This window comes from Quercus lobata, chromosome 4 (assembly GCF_001633185.2).
Source record: "Quercus lobata isolate SW786 chromosome 4, ValleyOak3.0 Primary Assembly, whole genome shotgun sequence".
NCBI lineage: Eukaryota > Viridiplantae > Streptophyta > Magnoliopsida > Fagales > Fagaceae > Quercus > Quercus lobata.
Genome location: NC_044907.1, coordinates 29,840,574 through 29,857,107, shown reverse-complemented (window position 1 = coordinate 29,857,107; position 16,534 = coordinate 29,840,574). Strand labels below are relative to the sequence as shown.

General features: G+C 37.4%; 1 protein-coding gene across 1 annotated transcript; it reads left to right on the top strand.

Annotated features, from left to right (window-relative positions):
• The first annotated feature begins 9,442 nt into the window (after positions 1–9,442).
• On the top strand, positions 9,443–10,441 carry LOC115985010. The gene is made up of 2 exons (XM_031107986.1): positions 9,443–9,847; positions 9,938–10,441. The coding sequence occupies exons 1-2, from the start codon at positions 9,443–9,445 to the stop codon at positions 10,439–10,441; spliced, it is 909 nt and encodes a 302-aa protein (XP_030963846.1).
• The last annotated feature ends 6,093 nt before the right edge of the window (positions 10,442–16,534 follow it).

Here is a 16,534-nt window from a genome sequence, read left to right as displayed (position 1 = left end):
TTTGAAAGTTTCAAACGGCTGGACACCATCACAGCAGTACATTCTCTCTTTCTCAGTCTCTCATCTTGTTCTTCTTGTTTTTCTTTTCTCAGTTTTTCTTGCTACCACCATTTTTTTTTTCTTCAATATTTTAAATTGAGACGAAGACAGTCACGATGTGCTCTGTTGCAGCGTTGCTTGAGGCGGAGGCGCCGTCTGTTGGTTGTTGTCATTGATGTGCTTTGTTCTGGTTTTGCTTTATTTTATGAATCTGTTGCTCTAGTTTCTTTAGGTTAGGTTGTAATAGCGTATATTGAGTTTTGGTTTTTTATTTATTTTTTTTAAAATTTTGAGAATCCGTGGGTTTGCTACCATGTTGGGTTTGCTTTACCTTGTTTTTTTTTCTTTAGATTGGATTTGTATTCTGTTGTTTAGGTTTGATGTTGGGCTTTTTTTCCTTGGTAGGCTTGCACTTTTACAAATTTTTTGGGCTTTTTTTTTTTTTTGCTTGAAAGTGAACAAATAAATTTTTTTATTTTTTTTATTTGAGGGTGTTCCTGATATTTTTTGAAAGCAGGGTGTTCATAATTTTGGTTTAGGGTGTTCCTAATTTTTTTTTTTTTTTAAGGATAAACAAATAAAAAAAAATTAATTATTATATATAATTTTTTTTTTTTTTCAGGTCAGGGTGTTCCTGGGAACACCCTGGCCTAAACGTGGCGTCGCCACTGACCTAAAATAATAAATACAACAGTAGCCACATTTCATAATTACATGAATTCAATCTTTACACTATAAGAAAATAAGTATAATTATAAGATTTCAAATTTGGGCATACCTCATCAATCACGGAATGCACATGTGTGACATAGTTACTGCATCCTGCACAGCGATAACACATTCCCGTGGGTTTCTAATGTTCTCACAAGCATCACAATAGTATTCATTCAAATATGAATTATCTTCGATTTTACAATAATATTCCTTAGAGTCATCTTCGACAAAATAATCTTCAAGATAAAGGGGAACACACAAGAGATGGACAGTGAAATCACACTCCACACATCGTAAATAGGAGACATCACGATAGCCGGATTTGCAAATTTCACATTGAGGGTCATCATACTTTTTTTTCAAGAAAGTAAGGAGGTGTTCGTGACCTGTATACTTTATTGTGGTAGGCTTTAGTGAAGCGCAGTGAACATCTAGCATATAGTCGGATTCCTTGCATCGATAGGAAAAACCACCAGAGCAACGATTGTGACAAGCTTCACATGTAAATTTTCTTCTAGGAAGAATTTTTCTCGAGACCACAATTAGACGATCATGCGGGTGAAAAGGTTGTTGCACCTCTTCTTCTGTAGGTTCTAGACAATCTTGATGGATGAAGAAGTTGCATCTATTGCAATCATATGATGGACTACAAATACTGCGTTTTTGGTCACATACACCACAGCAAACTTCATTTTCCTTATCATCGAGGATGATGGAGAAATGCTTGTGCCTCAAATATTTCACTTTCCCATTCTCATCCAAGGTTGTTAAAATAGAGAGCTTGCACCACCAATTATCATCATAAAAAAGAGTGAGAGGGTGCTCTGGGTGCAAAAGATGTTTGATCTGTCATGGGGTGTAGCGCATGATCTGTGGAGATAGAAGCCACTGAATGTTCAAATAGCGTATAAAACACTATGAACTTTTAGACCCTCAATTAACAAATTACTAATTCAAGCTTATTATCAAACAATTGATGTGCGGAATATGAACATAAGCATATAACAGAATTGATAAACAATCTAGACCAAATAAAATCACATCCATAGCAGAAATTAAATGGCAAAGATTAAGGGAAGAGAGATGCCAACACAAGAATAACACAGCGATGCGTTATCGAAGAAGAAACCGAAACTCTCGGCGTAAAACCTCTTCGCCGGCCTCCAAGCGGTAAATAATCCACTAAAGAATGTAGTTGGGATACACGAATAGCAGAAGACCCTCAAAGCCTAAACTACCCAGTGTACCTAAGTCCTCCAAGCTCCTACTCCAACGAGGTTACACCGAACCTATTTCTTCTTTAGCTTACTGGATTTCGCTACTGACCATAACATCAACCAATGTGAATTGGTCCCTTCCTAACTGCTTCCCAAAGCACCACAAAACCTTCTCACAAATATAGGTATGGTGAGAAAAGAATTTGGCTAAGAACCTCTTACGAATGTAACAATGGAGAGGAAGAGAGTAGAGGAATTTGAAGAGTCTCTATGTGAAGATTGTGTATGAGTCAATCTTGTTTTTCTTTAGGGTTTCTCTCTTAAAATTCTCTATGGAAGCTCTCTTCATTTCTTGGGTATAAAGGGTATATATACTAGGGTGAGAGTGGAATGCGAAGAGTTAGTTTTTTTAAAACAGAGCTGGCTGGCGGCTTGGCCTCGCGACTTGACTGAACCGCGAGTTCCAGCTGCGAGGTAACTGAATGGCCAGACTGGACTTTTTGTCCTTTAGTGCTACAGCTGGCATGATGGTTCAGCTTCTCTGCATGCTTGGCACATGTTCAACTTCTGGCGGCTTGCAAGCCGCGAGCTACCTGCGAGATCTAGTCGCGAGTCCCTGCTTCTTTACACAATCTTGAGCATTTCTTCATACTTTCTCACACACTATCCTTACATGATTTCCACCTAAATACAGGGTTACTAATTGCTAAAATACAAGTATATTTGGCACGAAATAAAGCCAACAAGATGGTTGATAAAATTCAACCTTACAGTCACAATGGAGACAACCATATATTTCACCATAGATGACTTGATTGCATCCATCGCAAGAAACTACATGATCATTCCTTTCCTTTTCCTTGTTACAAAGGATTAACGGATGCTGGTGGTAGTAATTTAGAATATAGTTCTGGCCTTCAAAAATTCCAGTGAACATTAGAGCACATTCAACATCAAGGTAAAAGGGCATTTGTCATAGTGGTAGGCAAATTGGGTGCGATTTTCTTTGCAGGCTCTACATCTAAAGATAGTAGTTGCCTGTCGTAGAGATAGAGGGCATGGGTGGAAGGAATGCTGAATCTCATGAGGCAGTTCAAGACATGACTCACGGAAATAGTACTTGCATTTCAAGCAAGCAAAGGTTTTGTCAAGGGAAGGTTCACCGCAAGCAGAGCAACTAGTAGAATCAATATTCATAGCAAAATAACTAGCAGAATCATTAACCTTTTTTTCAATGACTATCAATTGATGCTCATGGAAGGAATTTTGATAGATTGTTCCCATCAGATCTAGACAGTACTCATGCAGGTAGAACTTGCACAGGAAGCAAACATAGGTAGTCCCAAAGCAATGTTTACCGCATACATTGCAATAAACAACACTACATACTTTATCTTGATGGTAAACGATTTCCAATGGATGGTTGTGGAAGGAGTTTTGAATGTGCTTTTAATCTCTATAATGTTCTATGAGATCTAGATTGCATGATTTATGGAGATAAAAACCGCATTTAGAGCAACCGTAACCTTCAACCTAGACATGTTTATTGCAGGCATAATAGCAAGGATCATCATTCATTTTCTTCTTGTTGATGGACAGGTCATGGCGGTGGCTGTAATCTAGGAAGCACCGACGTGTCTGGGAGGGTGCCACACCGGAGTCCGAAGTCGCCCAATGCGGGGTGTAGCCATTGACATAGCTGACCGCATGTCAGTGCTGCGTTTGAGGGTTTTTTTTTTTTTTTTTTAGGAGATTCACACCGACTCGGCTTCAATTTGGGCCGATTCGGCCAAAATCGGGTTGTATCGACCGGCAGCTGAAACTGACTGAAACGGCCGAAATCGGCCTTGAATAATGCCAGAACAATCGAAATAGACTTTGAATAAGGCCCAAACATCCTAAATCTGTCATTCCTCAATTTTATTCTGAATAGTTGTTGCTTCTTTTGTGTTTTCTTTTTTGTTTTGTGTTTCTTGCCTTCTTCTTACTTTGTTTTGTGAACCAAGGCCATTGTAATGTGTTTTTTAAGAATATTTTAATAGTAAAAATATATAAATAATATAAATAAAAATATTTTTAATAATTTTTTAATCGCCGCACCCGCAACCGCACCCGCACCCGGAAATACACCCGTGCTTCATAGGCTGTAATGCTTAATTTAATAGCTATCATTTTTGCGGAAATTGAGTAACATACGAGCGCATGTAAAATCAATCTTGAAATTGCATACTTCACAGTGGAAGGTTAAGCCTCGGCATATATAGTTACAGAAATTGCAACGTTCCCTGAATTTGCTTGTTCTAGTTTGCAGCTTCAGAGGATGATCTAGATGCAAGGAGAGTTGGATTTCTGTGGGATACTCGCATGATTTGTGAAGGAAGAAGTAACATCGCTTGCAACAATAGGAATCACCATAACACACTTCTCGGCACGCCGCACGGTAGTACTGTCTACGTATCACATCTTCAAAGCATTCCACAAAGAAGTTATGTCTCCTATATCGTTCCACAGATTAACGCCAACCAATGCTCGTGGCTGACATGTTGAATGTGCTCGAAGTTAAGAAGCATTCGAGCACAGTCAAGATCGATCTTGAAATTGCACTGCTTACAACGAAATCTATGTCCCTGTTCGCTGTAACATCTATTGTTACAGAAATCGCAAAAAAAGTGTGGCAATTCAGTTTCAGTATTACCAAATTGCAGCAGCGTGAGAGGGTGGTGTGGGTGAATGGATAATTGTATTTCTTTCTGCAGCTTCGCACAATAAACATCCGTTTTGAAATCACAGTCGTAGCAACGGTAGGTGAAGCCCAGACGAGTTTCCTGACACACATCGCATTTAACAGCTGTGTCATCTTCAATATCGTGCAGGGTGAGAGAGTGAGATGAATGGTAGAAGTGTTGAATCTCAGCCGGCAATGCGGCGCATGATTCATGAAGATAATATCTGCATTCGTAGCAATAATGGGCGGGGCCTTTGAAACGTTTTTGGCATGCAAAGCATTTTACAGATCCACAGGACTCGTTAGTCGTCAACTATCAGTGGATGCCTATGTCTGAAGTGTCCCTTCTGGGGCATTGAGAGTTTATTCTCCAATGACCAGTAAGGTTTCTACACTCTCTTTCATGGCGGTAGAGCCTGAGTGCAATCCACAAGTGAAATTAGAGCTGTGTAAACTTAAAAACGATGAGCAGAGAGAGACAGAGAGCGAAGTGTACGGTAGTAGATGAGAAAGAAGAAAAAATTCATAAGTGTAGCAGGCAGAGTGACACAGTGAGGGGAACAAAAAGTCAGAAGTTAGAATGGAGAGTTTTTTTTTTTTTTTTTTTTTTTAAATGAAGGAAAAAAAGAATTGTTAAGCTGGGTAGGTTGGGAAGACAAATCCTTCGAAGGAAAATGCTAAAGATTCGTACTATTGTATTAAGTTTACTGTTTATACAGATTGCTATTAAAAAAAAAAAAAAAAGTGAAAAGTAATGTAAATAATGGGCCTAAACAAAAATGGTAAGAATTTATCATATCAATTATTTGCAATGTAAAATAGTTTTTGTTTGTTTGTTTGTTTGTTGTTTGTTTGTTTGTTTGTTGTTTGTTTGTTAAGTCAGTAGCCGAGTGAATTTTATTTTTTCTCTCCCCAGTAGGAGTTTCTCTCTCCACCTCTATGTGGTCTTTACCCATCACCTCCGTGTGATCTCTCTTTACCATCTCTGTGTGGTTTCATCTCCACCTCCGTGTGGCACTCCTTACAACTCTCTCATCAAAACCTATTCCCCTATCAATCTAACCTCTAAACTCAATAGAGCCTTACCCACATTTTACAAACCCATCTCCACGCATGCCTTCTCAGGGCGGTGGTCCACTCTCGCCGTGGGTCTCTCCGTTAACTAAAACTGTTTTTTCCTTTCAATCTTCCCCTAAAACTCATTAGACTTACCCCTTTGCCTTACCCATTCTTGCGCATTTGCTTAGGGAGGTGTCCAATTGGCTCACCTGTGGGTTCGGGCGGTTTGTCTCGGTACAACGGTCAATCGGCTCTCTCTTTAAGGACAGATTGTGAGAGAAAGAAAGAAGTTTTTTTTAGTTGAGAACATCTGTAAGTGCTCCTTTTCTTTCTGGTCCGTGGGTCTCTAGCTCGGAGTTTGTCTTTTTGAGCCATCCGGTTGATGTGTGTTCAAGCAACCTTTCTTTTTGGGGGAGGTTTTCTCCGGCTTGTGAGGACATGTTCAGTTTGGGTGTGATTTGGCTAGGTGCAGCTATTACAAGGAAGCAGTAAGTAGCCTTTTTTGCTTTAGTATTTCCTTTTGGCTTTGTAGGGTTCTGAAATTGGGTTTTTCCTTGCATTTAGCCCTGTTTGTTGTTCCGTTTATACCTTTGGGTTTTCTTTGCTCCTTTTCTAGATATGCTCTGTATGGAATGTGGTACGGAAAATTGATAAAATCTGACGGAAGTAATGAGGGCTATTAGTTGGAATTGCCGGGGAATTGGAAACCCCCGGTTAACTCAGGCGTTGTATGATATGGTGCGACGTTGGAAGCCCAAGATTGTCTTCCTTATGGAGACTAAATCAAAAGTAAATCGGATGGAGATAATTAAAAACAGGATAGGTTTTGCAAATGGCCTTATTGTTCCTAGTAGAGGTCGTAGTGGTGGTGTGGCCCTGTTATGGACTCGAGAAGTTAACCTGGATATCAATAGTTATTCGGGAAGCCATATTGATGCTATTGTCAAGGAGTCTGAAGGCAATTTTCAGTGGAGGATTACGGGATTTTACGGTCATCCAGAAACTCAACGAAGGTATGAATCTTGGCGCCTTCTTGCTTTTTTACACAGTCAGTTCCAACTCCCATGGCTATGCTTGGGGGATTTCAATGAAATATTATCTGTTAATGAAAAAGTTGGGGGCATCACTCATCCCCAGCAACAAATGGAGAGTTTTAGAAATGTTGTGAACTTTTGTAGCTTTCTGGACTTGGGTTATGTGGGAACTGATTTTACTTGGTGTAATATGCAAGAGGGGGAGAATAGAATTCAGTTGAGAATAGATAGAGCTCTTGCTAACACTGAGTGGATTGGGAAATTCGAAGGAGTGAGAGTTTACCACCTCGTGGACTCAACCTCTGACCATTGTGCTTTGTTTTTTACTAACTCCCCATCCCAATATGTTTCCAACGTTAAACACTTCCATTTTGAAGCCCTATGGTCAAAAAATGAGAAGTGCAGAAACATTATGGAATCATCCTGGGGGATGGGGGTGGACTTGAGTACACTGGAAGGTTTTATGGTGAATTTAAAGCGTTGTGCTTCGGAATTATCTAACTGGAGCTCCTCAGTCTATGGTCATATTCCTAAGAAAATTCAGTCAAAGTGGAATGCTCTGAGCGCCCTAACGCAACAAGTTAAAAATGGAGAGATGAGTGGCGGAATTAGAAATCTAAGAAGGGAGTTGAATGAGTTGTTAGAGGATGAAGAATTATACTGGGGCCAAAGAGCCAAGGCACATTGGTTAAAGGAGGGAGATAGGAACACAAAATTCTTCCACGCCCATGCCTCGGAAAGGCGTAAGCAAAATAAAATCTTGGGCCTTTGGGACGATCATGGCCGGTGGTGTGAGGAAAAGGACTCTATTGCCCGGGCTGCTGTTGGCTATTTTGAAACCATCTACTCCTCTTCTTTCCCCACTCAGGTTGAAGATATTGTTGAGGCCATCCTTCAAAGGTGACTGAGGATATGAATGAGAGTTTAACTTGTGTTTTTACTAGAGAAGAAGTGGCTATGGCTTTCAAGCAAATTCATTCCACCAAAGCCCCCGAGCTAGACGGTATGTTCGCCATTTTTTATCAGAAATATTGGGGTATTGTTGGGAATAGTGTCACAAATTTGGTCCTGAATGTCCTTAATAATAACCTGTCCATGACCGAAATCAATAAAACCAACATTTCCCTCATCCCAAAAACCAATTGCCCAAAGAAAATGACTGACTTTAGACCCAAAAGCTTATGCAATGTAATTTACAAGCTTATTTCCAAAATATTGGCCAACAGATTAAAAAACCTTCTCCCTCTTATTATCTCTGAGAATCAAAGCGCTTTTACCTCGAACCAACTCATCACGGACAATGTGTTGGTGGCTTTTGAATTAATGCATTATTTAAATCACAAATCAGTGGGGAAAGAGGGGTTTATGGCAGTCAAACTTGATATGAGCAAAGCTTTTGATAGGGTGGAGTGGGGCTTCATTAAACGGGTTATGGAAAAACTCGGCTTCTGCACAAAATGGGTGAGCCTTATTATGTAGTGCATCACATCAGTCTCTTATTCAGCCCTAATCAATGGGGCGGCCTATGGGAACATTATTCCTTCTAGGGGTCTAAGACAAGGCGACCCCCTCTCTCCTAGCCTTTTCCTCCTTTGTGCCGAGGGACTTTCGGCCATTATCCATGAGGCAGCTAGAAACCACCTTCTCACTGGCATCTCTATTTCTCAGAATTGTCCTAACATTACTCATCTCTTCTTTGCAGATGATAGCATCCTATTCTATAAAGTAAAAATCGAAGAGTGCCAAGAGCTTAAGCAAATTTTCCAAAGGTACGAAGATGCTTCTAGCCAGAAAATTAACACCGATAAATCCTCGGTGTTTTTCAGTCCAAACATTCATCAGGATTTGAAAGAGTCAATCTTTGCCATTCTGGGGCCGGTGCAAGATTCAAGGCATTCCAAGTACCTTGGCCTTCCGTCTTTCATCGGAAGATCAAAGAAACAAGTTTTTTCCATTCTTAAGGAGTGGGTTGGGCAAAAGCTTGTGGGGTGGAAGGGGAAGTTGCTCTCCATGGGTGGTAAGGAAATTCTTATTAAGGCGGTAGCCCAAGCTATCCCCACCTACACCATGAGCTGTTTTCAGCTCCCTCAGGGCCTATGTGAGGATTTGGAAAGCATGACAAGGAACTTTTGGTGGGGCCAAAAGCAACACGAATCAAAGATGGCTTGGGTTGGTTGGAAACAAATGTGCTACCCTAAGTCCAAAGATGGCCTGGGCTTTCGAAACTTGAAAGCTTTTAATCTAGCTATGCTAGCAAAGCAAGCCTGGAGAATCCTTACAAATCCAACTTCCCTCATTGCCCGGGTCCTCAAAGCGTGCTACTTTCCTTCAGGTGATATCCTCAGTGCAACACTTGGCTCTAATCCTTCCTACTCCTGGCGAAGCATCTTTAATAGTGTGGAAGTCATTCGAAAGGGAACTAGATGGAGAGTGGGCAATGGCAAACAAATTCACATATGGGACCCCCACCACTCATAAAGTCATCATCCCCCCTAATAACCTTCTAACCTTCCCCATGGTCTCTTCCCTCATTGATCCGGCCATAAAAATGGTGGAGAGCTGATGTCATTCGTGCAATCTTCCTCCCATTTGAAGCAGACACAATTCTAAGGATTCCTGTTAACCGAAGTTTGCCCAAGGACAAGCTAATTTGGATGGGAAACACTCGGGGTGAGTTCACTGTGAAGAGTGCTTACCATATTGCCTGCTGTATGATTGAAGGAAAAGATGACGTTGGTAGCTGCAAGGGGGATTCTCTTAAGCCCCTTTGGAAGAGACTGTGGCACCTCAACCTTCTTGCAAAGATTAAAATCTTTACTTGGAGGGCCTGCATTAATGGGCTGCCATCAAGGGAAAATTTGTGTGCCAGAGGTATCAACACAGCTAAAGACTGCCTAATTTGTAACAAGGAGCTGGAATCTGTTCACCATGTTTTGCTTCACTGCGAGTTTGCTATCCGGGTTTGGAGCTTTTGGGCTGATGGTGTGCAATGGATCCAAAGAAACAATTGGACCTTTCCGGATTCAGCTATGTACATTCTTGCACACAAGTCCCCTCATGTTTTAGAATCTTTCTTCACTATTGCTTGGGCAATTTGGTATAATAGAAACAGAACCATCCATTAAGGCAAATGCTCTCACCCCTCACAGGTTTGGCAGATGACTAGAAATACCATAGAAGATTTCACTGATGCAGCTTATACAGACCTTTCCTCCTCTAGACCTCCTCTTTCTAGCTGTTGGTCGCCTCCTCCTCCTAGTGTATTCAAAATAAATGTGGATGGGGCTTCATCAGACCTTGAAGGAATTTCTAGCATTGGAGTCATCATTAGAGATTGCAAGGGTGAAACAGTTGCTGCACTTTGCAAACCCCTTCAGTCCCATTACCCGACGGAATTAGTGGAAATCATTGCCTTGGAGCAAGGTATCTTGCTAGCTCAAGAGTTGCATCTTCCTTGTGTGTTGTGTGAAAGTGACGCTTCTAATGTGGTCAATGCAATCAATGACTCTGCTACTGGGACTCCGTTTGGACACATCATACAGGATATTATTCAAGCCCAAGCCTCCTTTGCTTTCTGCACTTTCAGATTCCTTAGCCAGGCCTTCAACTATACAGCCCATGAACTCGCTCAGTTTGCTCATAGGACTGGTTAAGGGTCATCAAATAGCCCATGACCCATGGGCTAGCCTAGTAGCCCGCTAGCCCACCAGGCTAATGGGCAGCCCAGCTCGATAATATTGAAGCCCGTGGGCATCCCAGTAGCCCAATGGGACAGGCTATGGGTTGGTTTCTTTACCCATAGGCGCCCGGTGGGCCGGCCCGTTAGCCCAGCCTAGTAACCTGACCCGTTAGCCTGACTCATTGCCCAAAATTTATAACAAAATAATTTGGGGGTTGGGTGGGTGAGGGATTGAACTTTAGACATTATAAAAACTTTAAGACCACACACCTAACCACTATATACTTGGAATGATTGTGATACAATATGCATAATAAATATATATTTTGGTATTAGTCTAGTAGTTTTGATTTTTAAAACAAAGTTACGAAGATGACTATTGTCCTACCTCTATGTCTCTAGAAAGAAAGTCATTCTTTCCTTTGATAAATTCCAATTCTTTCCTTACAAGTTACAATTATAGAAGAAATTCCTTAAAAAAAAAAAAAAAACGCTTACTGTTGGTTGGAAGAAATTCTTTCCTTAATGAGTTGATATTTGATTCTTCATATATTTCCTTTAAGAATTGATATTTTATTCTTCAAATATTTCCTTTAAGAGTTGATATTTAATTCAATGTAGTTATTTATTCTTATCAATAAAAGTTAATTAATCTTATTTTAGTACCTTTTTAAGAGGTATGTCTTAGTATTTTTTTTAATTGAATCTTTTTAGTAGATTTAATTGTTCAATTTGATAATTTGTAATATATAATTATAATTTTTTTGGTTAAATTTTTATAACCCCATTGAAGACCTATTAAAAATGCCCATGGATAGCCCATTAAACCCATTTCACTAGCCCAGCCCGCTAAAGCTCAAATGGGCATTGCCCATGGGTAGGGCCATGGGCTAGGGTTTTTCCATCCAGCCCGGCTCGACCCAGCCCATTGACTAGTCAACAGCCCGTTAAGCCCAGCCCATTAGACCCATGGGCCAAGTAAAAACGGGCCGGGCCGGGCTGGCCCGGCCCATTAACGAGGCCTAGGACTGGTTCACATCAGGTGTGGTATGGGGTTACCCCTTTCTTTTTTAGAATCCATTGTACAAGCAGACCTTCTGCACTAATGCCTGCTCTGCAGGTTCTCTTTGGTTTTCTCGGTCTTCTCTGTAATCTTTTTCTCTGTTGCAATGCAATCTTTTATTCCTCTTCATAAAAATAAAAAAAATAGTTTTTGTTTTTACAAATGGCTCATATTTACAGGTTCCCGCTAAGAGTGCTTGCAAGTTCATTTCTTGAAATCATAAACAAACAACATTTTTCGGCATAACGTTAAGATGCCCAATTGACCATCTATGATGATTTTTTTTTTTTTTTTTTTTTTTTTTTTTTTAAGGGATTCGGGACTCCATAAGCATTATATGGGCTGTCAGTGCTAGATCGGTGCAAGGGCTCATTCAATCAATTTATTACCGTATATTAATTCAAATTATTTAGGCTAATGCACCATAAAATTATCTTAGTTCGAGAAAGTCCATATTCTGCAACAACTTGATCGTGCAGCTTAATCTAAACATACGGCAAACATAATAAACAAACAATATGCGAGTTCTTTTTCCTATGCGGTACCATGTGCCACCATGTGTCAAATGATAGTAAGATTGTTTGATGAAGTTCATTAAAACAATGAAAAGTTATTTCATGAAGTCAACGCTCTAAAATTGTTTTCTAGGGGGTCAACAACGGTGAAGCTAAAAATTTGTTATGAGGGACAAGTAAAAAAATAAAATCATAATTTTCTGTATATGTACAACTTCTATTATCATATTATATACATTATACAATAATCTAAAATAGTGTTCTAAATATAATTTAGTATAAATATCGATAAGACAACAATTATTAAATGCATAAAAAATTATAACTAAATAACTAATCATACACGTGGTCAGTCATTTGGAGTTGGACTAATGGTAAATGTGAAACTAAGAAAAAAAAAAGAAATTTATATAAGTTTTTACTTTTAGAGTGTATGACTTCTTAACAATACATGTGTTCAGTTTCTTGGAATTGGAGCAAATACTAAAAGACTACTATATTTGGAAATTTATAGAGCACTTATCAAACTATTTGATCAAATAGAGCAAAAAACTAAGAAAAAATAGAAAGGAAGAAAGAAAGAGAGAATAAGGAAATGATCACAGATATATATATATATATATATATCTATTAGTTGTAACAGCGGTGTACTTTTTTTTTTTTTTTTTTTTTTTTGAAGAAGAAAATTGCAAGGAAAAAAAAAACTTTATTCTACTGTTAATGGAAAAGTAAGCCAAAGTCCTGGAATAAAAATGTTTTTTTTTTTTCTTTTTTCAACGAATGAGAAAAAATTTTGAAACATATATTTTTTTTCTTTCTTATAAAATTAAATATTTTAATAGTTGTACTATTGATACATCACTTTCACAACAAAACTTAAGTGACATGTTGTTAAAGGTAGGAAAAAAGTAATGTTAGTTGTGGATCCCGATAAAAACCAATTACAAGTTACAACTTGTTACTTAATCTTTATTGTTAAATTATTGTGAAAATATTGTAAAAAAATTGTAAAAGTAGCATTAAAATAATCATATTCAAATCTATATCAGTTGGGTTTATAAAATGGCCAGTTCATTAAGTATCTATTACTTGAAGTTTAGTAAAATGACGACTCATTCAGAAGAAGACGAAGAGTTTTTTTTTTTTGTTTTTTTGAGAAGATGGTGAGAGTTTAATTCTCATTTTTAAAGAGTGTGTCACTTGACAAAACCTTAGGGTCTATTAAGGTCTATTTGGTACTGTTGTTTAAATAACAGTACACATATTTCTACAACATTTTTTCATTCACAGGTATTTTCACAACACTTAGACAATGTTACTAGAAATCTTTTATCATACGAGTCCTTAAACTCTCACAAAATGAGGTTTCTACTTATATAAATATATATATATATATATATAAATTTTTTATTTTTTTCATTTTTTATTTTTTTTTTATGTTGATTGATTGCATTAAGAGCAATACCCCTCAATCCAACAAATCCCAACTTAGAATCGTGTGTCCACTCTTGACTCTTCAATTCAACCAATCAAAAAAGGATATGAGGATTATGGGTTATTGCCAAAGGGTTTGGTTAACAAGTATCTTTAAGCCATTTACTAGCATTAATTTGGTTTGCTCAATTCTTGGGTTTAGGGCCATGTATTTGATGACATGCTTATAAGATTTGTGGTTAGGTTTTCTAGTCTTTTTCCTTTAGGCTCTATTTGGTTAGAATGATTTTAGGGGATGGAAAAAGGGGAGAGTAGTAATTTTTTTCATATTAAACAATAATTTAACGAGTGATTCAAATTTATTGATGAAGCTAAGGTGGTCGTATTATACTCAATAAAATTATGTTATTTCGTTTTATAATAACTTGGAGAAATTGCTTAGTCAGAGTAAGAAACTTGCAACGGTTCTGGTTGTGTATGCTGAATAGCAATTCATTTAGAATAGGTTTATGAAAACATTTTCAGCATATGGTGGTCAAGATATACTATGAAGTCTAGATTTGGTAGATTTGTTCTAAAGTAGGGGTGCATCTCAACATCTTGGACTTGTTACATTATAAATAGAAATACTCTTTTCCTTTTACTTTGATCTGGATCTGGGGCCACGCTACACTTTGTTCAGGGGTTGAAATGAACCCTCTTACTACAAAAAAAGAAAATAATATTATGGCTGGGTTTGGATCCAGCTTTTTGCGTTTGCGTTGCGTTTCTGTTTTTTTTTTTTTTTTTTTTTTTTTTCACGCGTTTTCATTTGGAGTATTGCGATTACTGTTCAATGAATAGTAACCGCAATTGTTGACTTTCTGCAGTGAACAGTGCACATATGCACTGTTCACGGACCCACAAATTACATTTTTTATCAACTTTTTCATTAAAAATGGGTCCCACAGCACTATTCACACATTTAAAAATTATTTTGCTACAGTGTTTTCAGTTTTCAGTTTTAAGTTTCAGCAAAATAAGTTCTATCCAAACAGACCCTATATATATAATATATATCTTTTTGAAGTTTAATACTTTAATTTATTCTTAAAAATATTTTTACACATCATGACTTAAATCTCATACACTCTTATTACAAGTATTTCCAACTTGAAGAGTTAGAATAAGTGTTTGTGAATTATAAATGTTACTCTTTATTATAAATTTATATTATATGAGTGTGAGTGTATCTTATATCGATTGTGTGCATTACTTTTTGTTATAATGTTATTTGTGTGAATAATGATCTGTGTGGATATTTGTGTGTACAGTATAAATATAATATAACTTTATAATTTAATAATTTGGAAATAAAGAGAGTTTGTTACATTTGTGTGTATTGTTATCATGTTATAATAACTTTTTGTTATAAAGTTAAAAAAATTCAAGAAAAAAAATTGTAAAGTTAGTGATTGTTCAAGTATTTGACTAGTTAAGTAAACACATAGTATATTATTTTATTTTATGTATGAATGTGTGTGGTTATGTACGTCAATAATTAATACAGAGCCAATGAATTGAGTTTATTAAAAGAGATCATCTAATTGAGCTACAAATTTCTTGCTCAACTTGCAATAAAAGCACAAGAAACTGTGTAATTCACGAGATGGATATAATGGGAAGGAATTCGAGAAAATATCCAAAAGGAAAACAAAAACCCAAAACATTTTGAGTGAAACATTTATCAAGAAACACATGATAATTTGCCTCAAGATCTACCCTTTAATCAATAAATACAGCAGGTTTTTAATTGCTAATAATTCTCACAGAAGATATACCTTGGGTACAGAAAAGTAAATACAATAGCATCACAGGAACCATGAACAAAGCCCTAAATAAATTCTTAGGAAGAAAGCTGGGAACTCCAGAAACGAACCTTGTATAATTCCATCACACACAACTAATCCAACTTATCACAGAAAATCTGTCCACACCATCTTCGAAAGTAGTTCAAAGTCGTCAACCAAAATATCCTTATCCAATTTTGATTTTCCTTTTTTAGATCTTATATGCTCCTCTTGTTTAACTTTGAGTCCATCCAATTCAGTTGTTAGATCATCAATCTTCATTTGATTATCAAAAGTGGTGTTGTCAATTTTATATTCGCACAGAATACGACTAAGTGATTGTGCAAATCTATACAAATGATCGAAGGCAAACTGGATATCGAACTTGGCTTCTTGCACAAGCTTAAAGTTCTTCCACCAATTGAAAAGTAAAGTCCTATTGATATCCTTAGCCTTTGTATTGCACATGCTATGTACAACTCCACAAAATATGTTTAGGAAACGAGTCTTTGTCCCTAGATTTAAAGGGGATTTTTCACTAATATCCCCATATTTAATAAATAATTTCTCCAGAATAGGAACAAAGTTCTGAGAGACCCTGTAATCCCGGACCTTTACAACTTTTGAATCCAAGTCCCAAAATGTAATTCCCGAACACTCCTCTATCTTATCTTTACAATCGTCAAAAGTGACATTCTTCAAAAACAGTATGAATGTCTCGTCTGAACATTCCAAATCCTCTAGAATATCATCGTTTTCCATAACCTCGGCTTTAGACATTCTCTCTCTAATCAAATCACTAATAGCTACTTCAACACCCTTGAATTCCTTCTGCTCATCTTCATTAGAAGGGTTAAATATGTGTGCCAAGGTTAAACCTCTTTTATCAGCCATATCTCTATCCACATTTCTGAACTCCACACCTCCACGCTTTCGGCTAATTGAAAGTAACACCTGGTAAACAACCAGAATTTAAGCCAATGTAATGAATTTTAGGTCTACGAAGTCAAGAGATAAGCTAAAGCAAGAGGATGACATAAGAATTTTATTTATTTTATTTATTTTTTTGTTGAGAATCAATGAGATAAGAAATAGAATTGTGCAAAATTGTGTATTAGAAATAGACATGAACTAACTATTTTTTCTCCACTAATTATAAAGAACCTGTAAGATAGTTATAGTAGAGGGTGTGAAAAAGTGAGTGGTATTAGAATCATTTGACAAGA

Coding starts and splice junctions, on each gene's coding strand:
- LOC115985010 (XM_031107986.1), top strand. CDS start 9,443: ATGGGAAACACTCGGGGTGAGTTCACTGTGAAGAGTGCTTACCATATT. Junction 9,848..9,937: donor TTGCACACAAGTCCCCTCAT/GTTTTAGAATCT, acceptor CACCCCTCACAG/GTTTGGCAGATGACTAGAAA.